At 34.3% G+C, this 19,835-nt stretch overlaps 2 protein-coding genes and 2 long non-coding RNA genes across 4 annotated transcripts; 2 read left to right on the top strand and 2 right to left on the bottom strand.

Moving 5' to 3' along the window:
• Positions 1 to 532: 532 nt before the first annotated feature.
• Positions 533 to 1,566, bottom strand: LOC120140609. The gene has a single exon (XM_039155573.1). It carries the CDS (start codon positions 1,503 to 1,505, stop codon positions 600 to 602), a length of 906 nt encoding a protein of 301 aa, XP_039011504.1. The 5' UTR covers positions 1,506 to 1,566; the 3' UTR covers positions 533 to 599.
• Positions 1,567 to 13,662: 12,096 nt separating this feature from the next.
• On the top strand, positions 13,663 to 14,160 carry LOC120140786. Its single transcript, XR_005517739.1, has 3 exons — positions 13,663 to 13,709; positions 13,932 to 13,999; positions 14,124 to 14,160. It is a non-coding gene; the product is annotated as an uncharacterized LOC120140786 (long non-coding RNA).
• Positions 14,161 to 14,597: 437 nt separating this feature from the next.
• On the top strand, positions 14,598 to 16,289 carry LOC120140723. The gene is made up of 3 exons (XR_005517734.1): positions 14,598 to 14,737; positions 16,009 to 16,110; positions 16,255 to 16,289. It is a non-coding gene; the product is annotated as an uncharacterized LOC120140723 (long non-coding RNA).
• Positions 16,290 to 17,540: 1,251 nt separating this feature from the next.
• LOC120140614 lies at positions 17,541 to 18,601 on the bottom strand. Its single transcript, XM_039155578.1, has 3 exons — positions 18,437 to 18,601; positions 18,189 to 18,326; positions 17,541 to 17,795 (listed from the first exon to the last, which is right to left on the bottom strand). The coding sequence occupies exons 1-3, from the start codon at positions 18,525 to 18,527 to the stop codon at positions 17,782 to 17,784; spliced, it is 243 nt and encodes an 80-aa protein (XP_039011509.1). The 5' UTR covers positions 18,528 to 18,601; the 3' UTR covers positions 17,541 to 17,781.
• Between the last annotated feature and the right edge of the window lie 1,234 nt (positions 18,602 to 19,835).

The following is a 19,835-nucleotide window of genomic DNA, read 5'->3' as shown; positions in this document are numbered from 1 at the left end:
GATTTACTAATACGATACACATCGCATGTAAATGGTTTAGCTTTTTCCAGCTAAAATCTATCATCCGAGGCTTAAACAGATCAATGACAAGGTTGATAATGCACCCTTTTCTCTGCCAGACAGGTATGCGAAAACGAGCCTAAAAGACATGAGATTATTCCATGGAATTGAATTACAGACTCTGAACAAATGGTAGCATAGACAACCTCATAAAAAACCAACTTTACAATACTCTTGGAAGCTCAAACAATAACAAGATGCAACTCAAAAAAAAAAAAATTAATCCTTTACATAAACAGAGAAAGATTTAATACTTTAAGTAGCAGCGTCTTTGCTCTTCATGCCTATTAAACATTGGACTAATTTGAATTTCCATTCGCCAATGAATGCAGAATTCAACAACAGAGAGATGAGTAATGAAGTGAAAATGTGTACCAGCAAGCTCATAAAGAGGAGAAAGATGGAAACAGCTTGTATACACAAAAAATGGCCACATATTACATAGTTCAAAACTTGGATATACCCAATAATCCTTGAAATGAATGCCACAACAACAAAAATCAAACTGACAAATCATTAAAAGAAATATAGAAAATGGATCAAGCTTGGGTGCCAGTCAAAGCCTTCATTTGAATATGATTATTATCAGCAGAATTGGCAGGCAATGCCTCGTACGATCCCAGTCTCTTCATCCCGACAGTCTTAGCAACAAGAGCATAAGTGACCATCACAATGATAACAACAAAAATAACATGAAACACGAACACCAGATCAAGAATAGCCACAGCCCTGAGCCGCGACTCATCGAGGTCGCACTTAGTTGATCCCTCGACCCCAGTCACAACATCAAGCAACTTGTGGCACCCTTCGGGTATAAACGCATCAACGTAAAGCGAAAGCCCGGTCTGCAACACCCAAAGCCCCTGCAAGCAAATCGTCGCCCCCAGACCCACCTCCGCCATAAAAAGCTTCGGCTGACAGGCTAGGATCAAAAACATCAAGGAAGCCAAAGCCGAGACGCGGGCGGAAACGGAATCGCATTTCGCCTGGAGATCAGACGTCTGAACAGACGCAACGGATTCGGAAACGGAGTAATGGAGAAAGAACAGAGCGGAGCCAAAGGCGAAGAAGAGATCAGGAGGGAACGGAAGAAGCGAGGTGGTTTCGGAGATGAGAAAAGAAAGGGAAACAAAAAAGAATAGGAACAAAACGGCGGCGGAGTTGAGCGTGAGGAAGCGGTAAACGGGGGAGCGGCCTTTGACGAGAGGGTCGGGGTCGGAGGAGGTAAATGATTGGTGGAGGAAAGCGATGAAAAGGAAAAGCATAAAGAGATACAGAGGGAGGTGTTTGAGGCGGAGGTTGGGGGAGAAAGGGAAAGGGTAAAAGGGCTTGGCGGAGTAGCTTTGTGGGGATTTAAGGAAGTTACGTGAAGTGCAGATGAGGTGGTATACACCAAGAGAGAGAAGCGCGGAGGAGGCTAAGAGCTGGTATATCATTCCCGCCATGGAAGAAGGAAAAAGCGACAAGGGAAGCTCGGTGATTATGAACAGCAGTGCGAGTGGGATTTTTTGCTGATTGTTTGTTTTTTCGCGGGTTGACCGAACTTCTGTTTAGGGTAAATTAAATATTTGTTCAAATTCCTACTACTTGGTTTCTATTTTAATAATTTATCTATTATTTTTTTAATTCTGGTCTAACATTATATTTTATTTTTATTTTGATCATTTATTGTTAAAAAATTTAACGATAATATTAATATAATATATTTTAATTATTTTTTAATATTAATATGACATTATTTCATAATAACATATTAACCTCAGTATAAATTTTTTAATAATACTTTTTTTATGCAAGAGTCCCTTCAACTACTACTAGTTGCTTGTTGGTCTAAGTCTTCATCAGGTGTATTAAAATCAACGTCCATGGTATATGTCCTTCCGCCTTGAATCCAACTGCCATTGGCATTCTTGCTCGGGACAACCACGACTTGTATTGGCTAGTCGTGCCCGGCCACTGTTTACTCCTGATGCCGAGGCTATTGAATCTCACACAATTTCTTTTGTTCTGTCTCACGCTTGAAGTCGTCTCTTTTGTTATAATTATTGAGTGTGATGGTGTTAATGTTGTTCGATAGTTAGAAGATCGCAATCGAGACCTACTCCATTTCTTTCTTGTCCAAGCTCGAGGGTTTATTGGACTCCAATCTACATATATGCATTTAACATGTTTGTCATTACGTTAATGGTTGTTATTTCTAGAGGTTTCAGGTTCGAACACTATATACCACAGAGTATTTGAGTGTTCATTATCAAATAATAAATTAATCAAAAATAATAATTTTTAATTTCGATTATTCAACGTATATTCAAATGTTATTTATAGATAATGGATATATATTTATTTATAAAATGGTGATATTATTTTTTGAGGTTATTATTATTTGAAATTTTAGGTTTAAGCACCATGTATGCTAAGGGTAAAAGCATTCAATATTAAATAGTTGAGGATCTTTGAATAAATATTAGTATATTACCTTATACTCACCCTTTATTAATAAAAAAATGGTAATATATATTATTAGGGATGGGTATGGGACTCGGATCCGACAGGTTCCGACCCGATCAGGTTGGAATTTTTTAAAATTTTGAGTTCGGGTTGAGTCGGTCGAATTTTTTAGAGGTTGTGTTCAGATCGAGTAGAATTCGGGTTTAGGGTGGAAATACCCTTACCGAGTATAAGTCGGATACGGTCAGGAAGGTAAAGTCGATTACAGTCGACGGTGCCAGAAGGAGAGGACGACCAAGGAAGAAGTGGGTAGATTGCTTAAGATCTGATTTGAAAGATTTAGCCCTTACCGAAGACATGACCTCTGATAGGAAAGTATGGAGACTTAAGACCAGGGTAGCCGAGTAGTGTGGGTCACAGTCATAGGGTGCAACATCTCTGTCATCTTTTTAATGTCTTTGTAGTAATTTTCATGACTTCTACTTTTTATATGCTTCTGTCATTAGAATTTATGACGGCTTAGAACTAGGGTAGCGGAATAATATTGCCTAAGTTTAGGTTTTTAACCCATTTGACTTTATTCTTTCTTGTCGCTTGTTATCGTTGACTTCTGATTATCCTTCTCTTCATATTTTCTCTTTTTAAATTTAGTCGGGACTTACGTTTCTGTCTGTATACAGAGATTTTTACGCATGAATTTATTTGCAGGAATTACTTTCCAGTACAGACGCGCATATGAAGACTGTTCTAATATGTATTTATTTATTTACATATGTGTTGAGTTAATCGATTGACGGAATCGGCCAAGAGGGGGGTGAATTGGCAATTAAAATTTTTGTGGAAGCTTTTGCAGAAAATTGAAAGTAATTGCACAGCGATTTACAGTGGTTTGACTTTCTCAAATAAAGTCTACGTCCACTACCTTAGCTATCCACACTAAGGATTTTCCAACAAATTCACTAATTTGTTCTTTCTTTTGAGGCCAAAGAGATAACCTTACAATTCCCTCAAGAGTATACCCCAACTCTTGAGAACACTCTTTTTCCCAAAGAGAAGATTACAAATTTGCAAACTTACAAGAAAACCTCACAAGGTAAGATGTTTGCACAATTCTAGAACAAAGAAAAGAACACTCAAAGATGAATACAATTGAGCACAAAAAGTGTTCTTGAAAGCAAAATGAATATTGAATGAAAATAGGCTTGAAATGCTCAAACTTGAGGTTTGATGCTTTCTCTTTGATTCTCTCTTGATTCTAGTTGCTTGATGTTTCTTGTTATTGATCAATGGCTTCTAAGCTTGCTTAAATACACCTTGGATCACTTCTGAACGTTGGGGATGATTAGAGAAGATATTATAGCCGTTTTAGTGTGAAAACATTTAATAAAACAGCTTGGAGCGTGGGGGGAATCGGTTCCCCCTTGAAGGGAATCGGTTCCTAAGTGTAAAATTCAAATATTTCGACCGTTGTACAAGGGGGGAATCGGTACCCCCTTGGGGGGGATCGGTTCCCTCCGAGCATACTGGAATTCTCGGAGCAAAACTGTTTAGGGGGGAATCGGTTCCTCCTATGGGGGAATCGGTTCCCTCCGAGCATTCTGGAAATCTCGGGGCCAAAACCATTTAGGGGGAATCGGTTCCTCCTATGGGGGGGAATCGGTTCCCTCTGAGCAATCTGTAATTTTTGGCTTTGAATTGGTTCGAAATACTTTGTAAGATTATTTTGAAATTGTTTTATGATTAAAACTTAATTTTACACTTAAGTAAGGATTAAAAATGATTTTTGAAATATTTGGAGTAATGTTTTGATATTGGAATAGTTATATCAAATATACTTAGAAAATCATTTGGAAAATCTTAAAATCCATTTAACTTAATTTGTTATGTCGAAATATCAAAATGTTTCAACAATCTCCCCCTTTTTGATATAACAAAACATTTTTAGTAATTTTAAGATTTTTGAAATCAAGTTTTGAAATTACTCCCCCTTACTTTAACACTTCTTCAATTTATTATGTAAATCATTTAACACCTATTCTTCTCCCCCTTTTTGTTAAATCAAAAAGACATTGTAAAACAAGGTTTTGAAATCATTTAGCCAATTGATTTATTAATTATAAGCTTAAGCTGCTAAGATCACAATCAAAAGAGAGATTAGCCATTAGTTTCATAAATCAATATTCATAAATAATGTGATATGGCAAAATTGGTCATATTGCTAATGATGATGCAAAAATGAATAAAACATATAAGTTCACACTATTCATAAATCCAAAATCCAACAATCCACAAAATCAAACAATCCAAAATATCAAAAGTGTTGAAACAATATTCTTTTAGTTCAAACTCGGGATCTTCGTCAGCTTCGGGTGGAGCTTGTGAAGAACTAGCTCCCGGAGTAGAAGATCGAACCCATGCACCGGTTTCCTTATTTTTGACCCATCCCGCTCTTGTTAAAGAAAGAAGATTGATTTGTTTCTTAAGAGGAAATGAGGCATCTAGACCAACTCGGAGTTTAGCTTTAGAAAAGAGATTACTAAGGATACAACCGTAAACTAGTGAAGAACATAGTTTCTTATTTGGCACTAGGTTAACAGTTTCAACAATTTCAGCAAAGATAATCTCGGAGAGGTTTATTTTTATATTGTTTTCAAAACAGTGCAACCACCAAAGATCTAAATCTCTAAGAGTTGAATATCGATCCCCGGATGGTCGAAACCACCAAGTGATCATGAGATGAAGGAAACGCTCATGGAGATCTAAAACACTTGCACTATCATTCCGTTTATATCGTGAGCCTAAAACTTGTTTTTCGTTTGATAAACCTTCATTGTCCAAGCCTAAGGCATTGGCTATGTAATCCGGATCAAGATGAAAATATTGACCTAGGAGGTAGGAACGCACTCCTATGGTTTTGGTTTTGTCACGATTTTTGATACAAACGGCATTACAGTAGAAGATACGAACAAGTTGATGATAGACAATGGGTTCAAGTTCGAAAAGTTTATCAAATTTCCATTCGTGCAAGATAGGGAGATATTTAAAGTTAATATCAACCATAGTTTGAAGAGATGGGATACGTTCTTCCCTAATCTTATATGAGTCAAAATATTGGTAAAACCAATAACGATAATCTTTAGGACCCGGTTGATTGAAACAAGAATTTTGGATAGTCAAGTTAGGATCAAGATTTGGAATAGGATTTTGAGGAATAGGAGGAGGATTTGGTTGACGACTAGAACGACTAGATGAAGACCTAGGACGTTTAGGATTTGACATGGTTTAGGAAATCGGAATAGAATTGATAACCTGCAATTTTAAAAACAAATGTATGCAATTCAATTAATCCCAAAACTCAAATGAGTCCTCAATATTTCAAGATTCTCTAAATCAATCCTAATGGGCAAAGTTTTTGAAAAACTTTTGAAAAATATGGTTTTGAGAAACAATATATGTATAGTTTCTCATAACAACAACATAATTTAATCAAAACACAATAATTTGAAAATAACATTTTTTTTTATTTCGAAAATTTAAAAAATTTTGAAAAATTCTTGTGTTTTGATAAAATTAGTTGTAACATCTAGTTTCTAATCCCTAAATAATCAATGCCCGATCACTATTTCAACCTAGAACTAATTAAAACTAATCCTATGTTCAAAATCAATGAAATAGAGAGTTTAGAAAAATTTACCTTGAAAGATGAAGATTGAGGGGATTTAGATGTTGTTTGCACGATTTTAATGATGATTGCAAGTTTAGGAGATGATATTTGAAGTGATTTCCGATTGAAATCAATGATTTGAGGCAAGAATGAAGATTTGAGTGCTTATAGGGTGATAAACGGCGGAAGAAGAAAAATGAGGATTTTGGGGTTTTTGGGGTGTTCTGCCTGATTTAACAGAACCCCAGGGGGGTATCGATTCCCCTGTGGGGGGGAATCGGTTCCCCTTCAAAGGGGGAATCGGTTCCCTCAGGGGGGGGGGATCGGTTCCCCTTCAAAGGGGGAATCGGTTCCCTCAGGGGGGGATCGATTCCCTCTGCACCAAAATGCTAAAATCCGATTTTTTAAGCACAAAATGCTAAATTAATCTTTTCTAGTGGGATTGGCAACTCATATATCAAAAATTAATTATGTTCAAACAATTAAATTAATCTTTAATCGATTTTGAACATAAAATTAATTTTCACTAAGAATCACAAACTCCCCCTAACTAATAGCAAGAATGCAATCAAAAATTATTATTATAAGCATTTTTCAAGATTTATTAAAAGTGCTAAAATTATTTTAAACACTAAGTGAAGATAGGTTGGTCAAACCTAATTCTCTCCTAAGTGTCCAAAATCTTTCCTTGTCTAAGGGTTTTGTAAAGATATCCGCTAATTGGTGCAAAGTATCAACAAATTCTAGAACTACATCTTCCTTAGTGACATGGTCTCTAATGAAGTGATGTCTTATTTCAATGTGCTTAGTTCTAGAGTGTTGGATGGGATTTTTAGTGAGACAAATAGCACTAGTATTGCCACACTTGATAGGAATGGTACCTACTTCAATTCCATAATCAAAAAGTTGTTGTTTCATCCATAAAACTTGTGCACAGCAACTACCGGCTGAAATGTATTCCGCTTCAGTAGTGGATAATGCAACACAATTTTGTTTCTTTGAAAACCAAGAAATCAACATATTTCCAAGGAATTGACAAGTACCGGAGGTGCTTTTCCTATCTAATTTGCATCCTCCATAATCCGCATCAGAAAAGGCATGCAAGCTAAAGCTAGAGTCTCTAGGATACCAAAGTCCTAAACTAGGAGTGTCCTTAAGGTATCTAAAGATTCTCTTAACAGCTAGTAAATGTGATTCCTTAGGACATGATTAAAATCTAGCACATAAGCAAACACTAAACATAATGTCCGGTCTACTTGCAGTTAGATAAAGCAAAGAGCCAATCATTGACCTATATAATTTAACATCTACACATTTACCTCCTTCATCTAAGTCAAGCTTTGTTGAAGAGCTCATTGGAGTGTTATGAGGTTTCCCATTTTCCAGTCCAAATTTCTTGAGCATATCTTTGACGTACTTAGCTTGATTAATGAAGATGCCATCTTTTCTTTGCTTGATTTGGAGTCCCAAGAAAAATGAGAGCTCCCCCATCATGCTCATCTCAAACTCACTTTGCATTAGCTTAGAAAATTCTTGGCAAAGAACATCATTAGTAGAACCAAATATTATATCATCAACATAAATTTGAACTACTAATAAATCTTTACCTTTTCTCTTTAAAAACAATGTAGTGTCAACCTTTCCTTTTAAAAAATCTTTTTCAATTAAAAAATTTGACAATCTTTCATACCAAGCTCTAGGAGCTTGTTTTAAACCATAAAGAGCTTTTGTCAATTTTAAAACATGATCCAGAAAATTTGAATCTTCAAAACCTGGAGGTTGTTCCACGTACACTTCTTCTTTTATAAAACCATTTAAAAATGCACTTTTAACATCCATTTGATATAATTTAAATTCATTGAAACATGCAAATGCCAATAACATTCTAATTGCTTCCATCCTAGCTACGGGAGCGTATGTTTCATCATAGTCTATGCCTTCTTCTTGAGTATAGCCTTGAGCAACAAGTCTAGCCTTGTTCCTCACTATATTACCACTTTCATCAAGTTTATTTCTAAAAACCCATCTAGTACCTACAGTAGATTTATTACTAGGCCTTTCAACTAATGTCCATACTTTACTTCTCTCAAATTGATTTAATTCTTCTTGCATAGCCATAATCCAATGTTCATCTTTTAATGCTTCTTTGATGTTCTTAGGCTCTATGCATGAAATAAATGCAACATAATTACAGATATTTCTAAGAGAAGATCGAGTAGTTACCCCTTTTGATGGATCACCTATAATTTCACCATCCTTGACATGGTTGTACTCTCTTGGAAAAGATACTTCCCTTTCTTCAATGGTTGGATTCTCGAGGGGATCATGAGTTTCTTCATCTTTTGTTTCTTCCTTTGATGATGACTCTCCAACGTCATGTCTAACGTCATTTGCTTGTACAATACCTACATCATCATTAACAGAAGAATCCCTCCTTGGAAGGGGATTATCATCGAAAACAACATGTATAGACTCTTCTACAACTAAAGTTCTTTTATTAAATACACGATAAGCTTTAGAATTTAAGGAATAACCCAGAAAAATTCCTTCATCACTTTTAGCATCAAATTTGCCAAGATTCTCTTTACCGTTGTTTAAAACAAAACATTTACATCCAAAAGGATGAAAATAACTAATGTTAGGCTTTTTATTTTTGAGAATTTCATATGGAGTTTTCTTTAAAATTGGCCTAATCATTACTCAATTTACAACATAACAAGCGGTATTTGTGGCTTCCGCCCAAAAATATTTTGGCAAATTATTTTCACAAAGCATGGTTCTAGCCATTTCTTCTAAAGTTCGATTTTTCCTCTCAACAACTCCATTTTGTTGAGGGGTTCTAGGTGCTGAAAAATTATGGCTAATACCATTAGAATTACAAAACTCAATAAATCCAAGATTTTCAAATTCAGTTCCATGATCACTTCTAACACTAGTGATAGAGTAACCTTTTTCATTTTGGATTATTTTTGAAAATGTGATGAAATTTTCTAATGCTTCATCTTTAGTACTTAAGAATAGAACCCAAGTGTATCTAGAATAGTCATCTACCAAGACAAATGCATATTGTTTTCCTCCCAAGCTAGTAGTTCTAGTTGGCCCAAAAAGATCTAAATGGATCAATTGTAATACTCTACTAGTTGATACATCATTAATAGATTTAAAAGAAACTCGTTTTTGTTTTCCTTTAGCACAAGCATCACAGATTTTATCATTATCAAATTTAAGCTTAGGCAACCCTCTTACTAAGTCTCCTTGAATTAACCGTTGCAAAACACTCATACTAGCATGACCTAGTCTCCTATGCCATAACCAACTATCATGCTCATCCTTAGCAACTAGGCATAAATTAGTCATATCAATAGAATCTAAATGCACCATGTAAATGTTTCCTATTCTATGACCAACAAGCATAATCTGATTAGATGCAATGTCAATGACTTTACAACCATTAATTTCAAATAAGACATTGAATCCTTTATCGCATAATTGACTAATACTCAATAGATTATGCTTTAATCCATTCACATATAAAACATTCTTAATTTGTATGGAAGAGGTATTACCTATTGTACCAATACCTTCAATGTGACCTTTTGAATTGTCTCCAAAAGTCACTTCTCCTCCATTTTTGGCGTTAAGCTCAATGAACCGGCTTTTGTCTCCAGTCATATGTCTTGAGCATCCACTATCAAGGTACCATGAATTTGAATTTGTTTCCCGTGCCTTGTAGCAATGCTCCTTTCCCTACAAACATAGATTAATTTTTGATTTTGGGTACCCAAATTCTTTTGGGTCCATATTCATTAGTTTCCAAAATCCTAGTCCCCTTAGGTATCCATTTGTGTAGGATATTTTTATCTTCAGTAGTAATGAGTTCTTTAGGAACCCACATACTTCTAATGATTTTTCCATTAGAGGTTCTTTGGGGACCTCTATGATTGTAGTTTCTAAAACTTTTTCTAACAAAGTTGGATTTTGAATTTCCACCTTTTTCAAAATGTTTTGTTCCAACTTTATCAAAAGAAGTTTTAAGATCATCAATTTTCTTTTGATGATCATCATTGATATTTGAAAGTAACTTTTGCAAATCTAAATTTTTCTTTTCAAACTCTTCTAGTTTGATTTGCAAATCTTTGATTTTACTTTCAAGATCGTTGTTGGTTTTGGATATGAGTTTGTTTTCATTTTTCAATTTTGAAACATCATTTTTATATTTTAAAAACAAGTTCTCATAATCCGAAGCCAACCCATTGTATTCCTCAAATAACTCATCATAAGATAAATCATCAAAATCGGATGAGTTAGAGGTTACCTTAGAATCTTCCCCGAATGCCATCAAGCACAAGTTTGCTACTTCTTGTTCCTCTTCATCGGAACCTTCTTCATCGCTCCATGTAGCCACATGAGCCTTGTGCTTATTCTTTGATTGACCATTTTTCTTCAATTGTGGGCAATCATATTTGACATGCCCCGGCTTTTTGCATTCATAGCAAATGATTGGGTCCTTCTCTTTTGGTTCATTTTTGAGGCCTTCGTTTCGTTTGAATTTTCTTCCTTGGTAAGGTCTCATCATTTTTCTGAACCGTTTGGCAAACAATGCCATTTCCTCGTCATCATCATCATTATTAGAATCACTCTCATCTTTTGTGGATTTGAGAGCAACTCCAATATTTTTCTTCTTCTCCTTTTCCTTTGGTGTCTCTTCAACTTTATCAAGGTCCACCTCATCTTCGAGCATCATCTCATGAGTGAGGAGTGAACCGATAAGTTCTTCAAGAGTTAAGGACGATAGGTCCTTAGACTCGATGATTGCCGTCTTCTTTGATTGCCATGATTTTGGGAGGGAGTAGACTAACTTCCTCACAAGCTTTTCATTTGAGATGATCTCTCCATATGATTTGAGACCATTGACAATCGTTGAAAATCTATCCGTCATAGCTTTGATGTCTTCATTTGGTTTCATCCTGAAATTTTCATAGCTATGCGTTAGAATACTAATTTTTGATTTCTTTACCTCGTATGTACCTTCATGTGTGACTTGAAGCTTGTCCCATATTTCTTTGGCGGTTGTACACGATGAAACTCTTCCGTATTCATCTGGTCCAAGAGCACAAAAAATAATATGGATGGCTTTGGAGTTGAGCTGGAACATTCTTGTCTCTCCTTCACTCCACAACCTTGGATGAGTGATAGGCTTGATGTATCCTTCTTCTACGGCATTCCATGCTCCCATGTCACTTGCTTGAATGAAGTACATCATTCTATTCTTCCAATAGGCGTAATTAGCTCCATTGAAGAAAGGAGGCTTGTTGACGGGCATCGAATCAAGACCGGAGTCGAAGTTTGAAGCGGAGGCCATTGATGACTTTAATAATCGATATAACTCTTCCCGAATCGACTCAAGAGGCGATAAAACCTTCAAATGAGTTAGGCTCTGATACCAATTGTTGAGTTAATCGATTGACGGAATCGGCCAAGAGGGGGGTGAATTGGCAATTAAAATTTTTGTGGAAGCTTTTGCAGAAAATTGAAAGTAATTGCACAGCGATTTACAGTGGTTTGACTTTCTCAAATAAAGTCTACGTCCACTACCTTAGCTATCCACACTAAGGATTTTCCAACAAATTCACTAATTTGTTCTTTCTTTTGAGGCCAAAGAGATAACCTTACAATTCCCTCAAGAGTATACCCCAACTCTTGAGAACACTCTTTTTCCCAAAAAGAAGATTACAAATTTGCAAACTTACAAGAAAACCTCACAAGGTAAGATGTTTGCACAATTCTAGAACAAAGAAAAGAACACTCAAAGATGAATACAATTGAGCACAAAAAGTGTTCTTGAAAGCAAAATGAATATTGAATGAAAATAGGCTTGAAATGCTCAAACTTGAGGTTTGATGCTTTCTCTTTGATTCTCTCTTGATTCTAGTTGCTTGATGTTTCTTGTTATTGATCAATGGCTTCTAAGCTTGCTTAAATACACCTTGGATCACTTCTGAACGTTGGGGATGATTAGAGAAGATATTATAGCCGTTTTAGTGTGAAAACATTTAATAAAACAGCTTGGAGCGTGGGGGGAATCGGTTCCCCCTTGAAGGGAATCGGTTCCTAAGTGTAAAATTCAAATATTTCGACCGTTGTACAAGGGGGGAATCGGTACCCCCTTGGGGGGGATCGGTTCCCTCCGAGCATACTGGAATTCTCGGAGCAAAACTGTTTAGGGGGGAATCGGTTCCTCCTATGGGGGAATCGGTTCCCTCCGAGCATTCTGGAAATCTCGGGGCCAAAACCATTTAGGGGGAATCGGTTCCTCCTATGGGGGGGAATCGGTTCCCTCTGAGCAATCTGTAATTTTTGGCTTTGAATTGGTTCGAAATACTTTGTAAGATTATTTTGAAATTGTTTTATGATTAAAACTTAATTTTACACTTAAGTAAGGATTAAAAATGATTTTTGAAATATTTGGAGTAATGTTTTGATATTCGAATAGTTATATCGAATATACTTAGAAAATCATTTGGAAAATCTTAAAATCCATTTAACTTAATTTGTTATATCGAAATATCAAAATGTTTCAACAATATGAATTGTATTTTATCTTTATTTTTAATTTTCTTACTGCCGGAGGTCTTCCACGGAAGTTACTCTCAACCTGACGTTAGGGGCAGCCTACTACCCTACCTCCCCCTTATCCCATTGCATATGAGAATAGGGTTTTGTTGTTGTATACCCGACCCGGCCCGAGAAAAATATGTAATTTTACATTTATATTTAGGGATAATTTCAATAATGCCCCTCTATATATATATATTTTTTCAATTAAATCTCTATTTTATTGAATATAAATAATATTTTTTAATATATATATATTATTTCGGGTCAGATCAGATTTGGGTTTTATCTCAAAAAGTAGGATCGGTTTGAGTTGTGTGGAGGGTATATATTTTTCGTGTCAGGTTAAATTCGAGTAGAGGATATATAACTTTCAGATCAAGTCAGGTTAACTGAAAACCCGACCCGACCCATGTACATCCCTATATATTATCGTTTTATTAAAGTAGACGCATGTTTTAAAGTTGAAAGCTGAGTGATTAAAGTAGTACTTTTAACGGGCTAGGCTTCTTACTTTCTTTCAAGGAAAAAAAATTCATCATAATTTAAACCCAAAAAAACTATATGAAGTATTGCAACAATATCTTACGTTCCTGAAAACCAATTTTATTTTCGAGGGCTCACTATTTTACAGAAGGGTAAGTATGCAACACAAGCAAGATGTTCGGTGATATGCTTCAAAGAGTGTATTCGATGATATGCATTCTTAGAAATAATTTTTTCTTCTTTTTCTGAAAGTTGGAATTTCCTTTACGACAATTACGTTAATCTTTTGATTGTTTTCTCTGCCAAAAATGATGGTTTGTACCTGTTTTTGGGCTGCAGACTTTTTTTTTAAGGAATGGATCGTGAAGAAGAGAAGAAATTAAAAGGAGAAACAAAGGAGGAAGATTTTCCAAATTTATATAGATTTTTTAACAAGGTAATCAAGGCATGAATTTTATTTTTCACAGTGTTGAACTTATTCCAATGCTTCTATACATCGGATTTAGAAGTGTTAATTGCTTTGGAATATCGTATATCGGCACCTTCGCATGGAGTTGGATTCATATATTCTAGATGCATCTTCATTTTTAATTGACATATAAGTGATGAAGTGCTGGGTTTTTACAGAATTCTGAAATGGTGTTTCCGGACATTGCAGGGTGGCAAAGCTTGATGAATTGGTGGCTGTTGGAGGCAGACTACTCACTGGCTTTCAGCAAGGACTAGGTTGGTGCTTTTTGTATCCCGCATTATATTTTCTACATCCGTTGCAATTGATAGGATGGTGCCCTTGCTAGTTTTCCTTTGTTAGTTTTCCTTTGTGATAGTTTCTTTCCCAATCCTCTTTCAGAGTTTCTTCGGCACCCTCCAATTAACGACAGGTCCAACTCCATCGATAACGTCCTTAAAACCAATGAAACAGAGAGATTAAATTCGTACCTTGAAGCCCGATTGTATTAACAGTCGTGACTGCGTACATAATACAAGCAAATGTAAGTACTTCCATCCTTCATAGAAGCATTTATGTAGTAAGCTATAATTCGTTATGTATATGATTGTAAGCTAAGCTACTTAAAAGTTTCGCCTATCGGATAAACTCTTGATTATGTAGTAATTTATCTTATAGGGACGGTCCTTATTCATCTCATTTCATATAAGTTCTGTACTTACGTGGTGATCTTTCATATCAGAAGTATGCACATGCCTACATGGACTGTATGATCATTTGATTAAAGTTAACGCTCTATTTGCAGTCTTATTATCTTCACCTGTACTTTTATCCGGTAAATATGTTGTTCAAGGATAGACAACTTATGGCGTGCAGTCAAAAGCTTACTGAATGATCTCGAATGCCATTTGAGGGATGCCACAGCTGCACTGCAAATGGCAAATGAACATTTATCTCCGCTGTTGGACATGGAATCTAGCATCGGACTACATCCACGAGAAAGTAGTAGTGGTGAAGTAGGTTTTATGCTTCACTTCGACTCTTCGGAGGTGTTTGTTTTTGCAGAAGTAAAATGTCTACAGTCTGCAGACCACATATGCAGGCATCTGCAGCAGAAGAGGTGGACCAAAAGTCTGCAGTCTGCAAGAAGAATACTGTTTGTTTTTTAAAGTCTGCAGATTGCTAAAATAAACTGAAATATAAATAAACTGATTTTTTAAACTTAAAAGAGTTTTACAATACTGAGATTTAAATAATTTTAGTTTTACAATACTGAAATTTAAATAATTCATACAACTACAATAATAATTTTTTTAGAAAAACAAACACCACCTTATTAATTCTATTATAAGTCTCACATAATCACATGTATTATTAGTTTTATAAGTTTTATAGAATAAAATTTATAAATGATCATTAAATTATATGATTTTTTAAATATGCAATTATGTAATACTTTTAATTTTTTTTAAATATATATTCATAATTTATTTTTATAATTATATGATATTTTTAGAAAATATTTTTTAATTTATCAAATTATTTTTTGATTATTTTTATTTAATTGTGATTATATTTAAAATTTTAAAAACATAATTTATAATTTTTTATATTTTAAAATCTTAATTATCAAACAATGAAATCATTTTTTATTAAGCAATGTGGTTTAAATACTTACATTTTGTATAAAAAGTTTAAATATAATTTAAAAATAACAAATCCAAAAAAATATTATATTTAAACTTAAATCAAAATAATTAAAATAAATATAAAATTTTAATAATATATAAAATAATTTATATGATATAAAATTAAATATCTATAATATAATATTAAAAAATTAATTTTTATTTTAAAAATTAATATTAAAATTAATATCTATAATATAATATTAAAAAATTAATATTTATTTTATTTTAAAAATTAATATTAAAATTAATATCTATAATATAATATTAAAAAATTAATATTTTATTTATTTAAAAAATTAATATTAAAATCAAATATAATATAAAATTAAATATAAAACCTCTTTGAAGAGGTTAAAAGACGTCTGCATACATAAGATCACGTCTGCGCCGCACAGACCACGCGCAGACGTTAGAAGAGCTTCTGTCTTCTAAAAAACAAACGGTCTGCGAAGCCCAATGTCTGCGCGTGATCTGCGCGGCGCAGACATAAGAGCTTTGCAGACCTTACACAGTAAAAACAAACACCATCTTCCAGTTTATTGTAAAGAATGTGGTTTGTTGTTTCCTTACCTCTATTCATTTTTCACTCACTCCAGGATGAAATGACTCCATCTCGACTTCGAGAACCTGAAATTACAGATTATGCCGTCTTGATGGGAATCATTTATAGTATGGTGAAGCAGGATTGTACAATGCAGGTACTGATCTTAATGTGCATTGTCATGCATCTGATACGGAAAGTAGCCCATCGATCATCAAAGATGGAGTCCCGGAACAATTTCTGTTTTCTCTTTCGTTGGTTTTCTCTAGAACAGAGACAAAACATCACCCTTCTGTTGCAGGATAAGATCGTTAATTCTCTAAACCTCAACTCAACGTCCGAAGAACTAGAGAGCTATTCCCTGACGTGGACATTGCAACCTTACATCGACTATCAAACTATGCAGTTAGCTTGGAAACTTGTTCCTTGAAACATAAGTCCTAAATTGCTGTATGTGTAACTGGCACTTAATAATATAGAAACAAACAATACTATTATGTACTAGGTGTATAAACCATCATGTATATTTGTTGTTCAACAACCTCCAGTGAAATGATTGATTGACTACAAGTATCCTTAATATTTGACATCAGCTTTGTTTTACATCATGTAACGGTTCAAGTTACTCCTACATGGTTGGAAAATCCAGCTTGTTTTGAAAAGTTTTTGTTGAGAATTCTCATACGTAGATTGTAAAGGGTTTAGGGTTCAGAGATATGGGTTATATGTAAGATGGAGTCAGATTTAAGGTACTAAAATTTTTCCCATTTTTTGTGTCTTTGATTCCCAAAATTTGTCTCACGTTCGCCTACTAGATGGACCAACTGTGAAATCTGTGGCACTTGCTCTTGTCTTTCGAGTCTTGGCGATTTGAAAGTTAACAGGGAAGCTGTTTCTTCTGTTGGGTCTGTTTTCTTGCCGTTGAAGCCTTGGCATAAGACGACGATCATGGAACCAAATCTGGGTAATGAAGATTGTGCCAAATTGGGTGGATTCCAAGGCATTAAGGCCTACAATAAAGCAGTTCAAATAAACGGTTACTTTTGGTTTCCCCTTTCTCAATTAGGATTTGGAACTTTTAGGGTTTTTTCTGTTTTGATTTTCAAATAAAGGGTTAGTTTTGATTTTCGGTAATTTATTTACTCAAATTGGGTCAGGATGGGTAAAATAACACTACATTCTGGGGTGGGGTCGGGTGGAGTATGCCATATTTCAGGTCAGGGTCGGGGCACCCTGCCCCGTTGCAATCTATAAGCATGCATGCAGCCCTAGGCACTGACTCACTATTTCAAAGCTGCCATGTGATGATTCGTAGTTATCATACACCAATAAATTAGGCTGTGCGGATGACAAACCAATCCTCCACAGCCACAATCGCAGATTATCTAAAGAAATACACATTTCAGCTTTTAACAAACAACTAATGGATTACTCGACTATTTTGAAAAAGGAAAACAACAAAGCATCAAGCACTACTATGCTAAACATTGCAAAGGGAGTGGTATATTGGTATATAAGTTAACAAATCAAAATGAAATCTACAGTGACAGCAATTGGATATAGTTTCAAATTTAAGAACACTGCAGCTTGAAAATAGGGTGATTTCATTGAATCATTTATTAGCTTGCACTAGCCAGTTTGCACTTTGCATCCAGAATCACAAGGCAATGAAGCCTATATTCAACAACAAAATAAGAAAAAGAAGAAAAGGTTCAACAGGATCAAAAACAAGAAAACAGTCCAAAATAATCCGTCCATAACCTGAACTAGTTTTATGATCACGGTTGCTCGGAGCATGAATTTCTTATATGATTATAGGGCTAAAGCATCAATCATCATCATCTGCAGTTGAAAGAGAAAGGAAGGAAATTATATGTCAAAACAATGGTATGCAAGCAGGTAAGATATGTAACTTTAATCTTAAGCTTGATCAGCTAACATAAATATAATATGGAAACAAAATATCCGGTTCCAACTCGATATTTGCAAAAGTGTGGGATAAAGAAACAATTTTTTACTACCTCTTTATTTAGGAACTTATAATACATATATAACACTGAGAGAATTCCGGAAAAAAAGCGAGACTATAACATAGCAAGCAAAGACAAAGCTGCATGATCTGGATCATACTGAAATAAGATTCAAATAAAATTGACTGCAGATGATAATGGTTGTTCTGATTTCATGTAAATTGATAAAATCTAAGCGTTAGTTTTAGGAAATAGGATCACTGACCAAAGTAGCGGCGCTCGTTGGCTGCCTTGGCTTTTTCGAGCATTTGGTCAAGGTCCTTTTGGAGCTGAGCGTCCCAATTCACTAGCTGGTTCACAAACACTGCTCCGAGACCCATCCCCAACAGGTGCTCCCACGGATCTGCATTTCGCGTTTCCAATTTAAAGTTCAAATTATAGCCTAGGGTTTCAAATTAGGAACGAGTTCAAATACATAAGGAAATGGGGGGTGAAAAAGGGAATGAACCGCACGTCGCATGTAAGGGAGCTTGCGGAGAGCATTGGAGTACATTTGGGTGCCAAGCCCCAGAAGTGATCCGATCACCGTTGCGCTCACTGCCATCGCTTCGTCGTATTCTCCTTTGGACTTTACCTTTGCGTTCCTCTCCCTTTCTTTCTCAAATTGGTGATGATCAATTTTTTTTCTTCGGTTATGTTTCGAATTTATTTCTAAATATTATATTACTATTAAATACATTATCAGATTTTATTATTCACGTGGTGCGGTAAATATTAAAAATAATTAAATATAATTATAAAATTTATTTAATCAATTGTTAGAAGTGAAATACAAGAGTATTTATAGAATTTATTAAATATGTATTCATTTTGATAATATTTTTAATTATTTAATTAAAATTTAAATAGAATTATAAAAAATAAAATATAATTATCTTTTATAAAAAAGTAATTTTTAAGTCATTTTTAACCGGATTATTATCCGGTTAATAAGTGAAATCAATTTGATCATACCGTTAAATAGTAATATACATTCATCGGCTGATTTTATGTTTTCTTAATTTTTTTGTTTTTATTAAATAAAAGTTTTCTTTATTTTTTTTTAGTTTTTCATATTTCATATTTATTTTTATTTTTATATTTTATGCATCTACCTTTATAATATGTTTTTTTAATTATCTCTATAACACGTCGTCAATTAAAGAGTAAATACCATGATATACATGTCATTCCTGGAAGGCTGATATTTTATGCTTAGATATTGATGCAAAGAAGTTTTGATGTAGTTGGAACTCACAATAGAACAATGTATAAAATTGTTGGTCTTTTAATTAAAGTGCTTAATTTTTAAATAAAATGAATAAAATAAAATTACGCAACCTGAGCTTTTAATAGTGAACATTTCTAAAATTAAATCGAAATTTTGATTTAATGGGATCATCATTTTCATATTATCATTCTTACGTTTAGTTGGATAAAAATAGATGTTTGAATGATAAATGATGAGTTTCATGAACAATAATAGAAGAATAACAAACAATTCAAGCTCCTGGTAATATATATTTTATGCTCCTTTCTATCTTTATACAAAAAAGTAACATAAATTATTAATCAATTTAATATGATCAAATATGTCATAAGATCAAGAGTCTAAATGTTAATATTGTGAATAAAATCAATCAATTAAATGCTAGTGGCTATGAAAAAGAGAACATTAAAGACCGTAATGGATTGGTTAATTGGTTGATCAGAGTGCATGCTCACTCAAATGAACAGAGGAATTAAAATAAAGAAAGAAACAGTTCCCGGTACAGTTGATTGAATAAACAGCAGTTGTAGAATCGAAAGAAATTAAAATAACACGAGCTGAATTATTTAGTCAATGCCTGGGATAATTATGGTGTCGTTAACC

The sequence above is a fragment of the Hibiscus syriacus genome, unplaced genomic scaffold (genome assembly GCF_006381635.1).
Source record: "Hibiscus syriacus cultivar Baekdansim isolate YM2019G1 unplaced genomic scaffold, ASM638163v2 tig00110788_pilon, whole genome shotgun sequence".
Lineage (NCBI taxonomy): Eukaryota > Viridiplantae > Streptophyta > Magnoliopsida > Malvales > Malvaceae > Hibiscus > Hibiscus syriacus.
The sequence above is the reverse complement of the archived record's forward strand: the minus strand, read 5'-3'. Positions and strand labels throughout refer to the sequence as shown.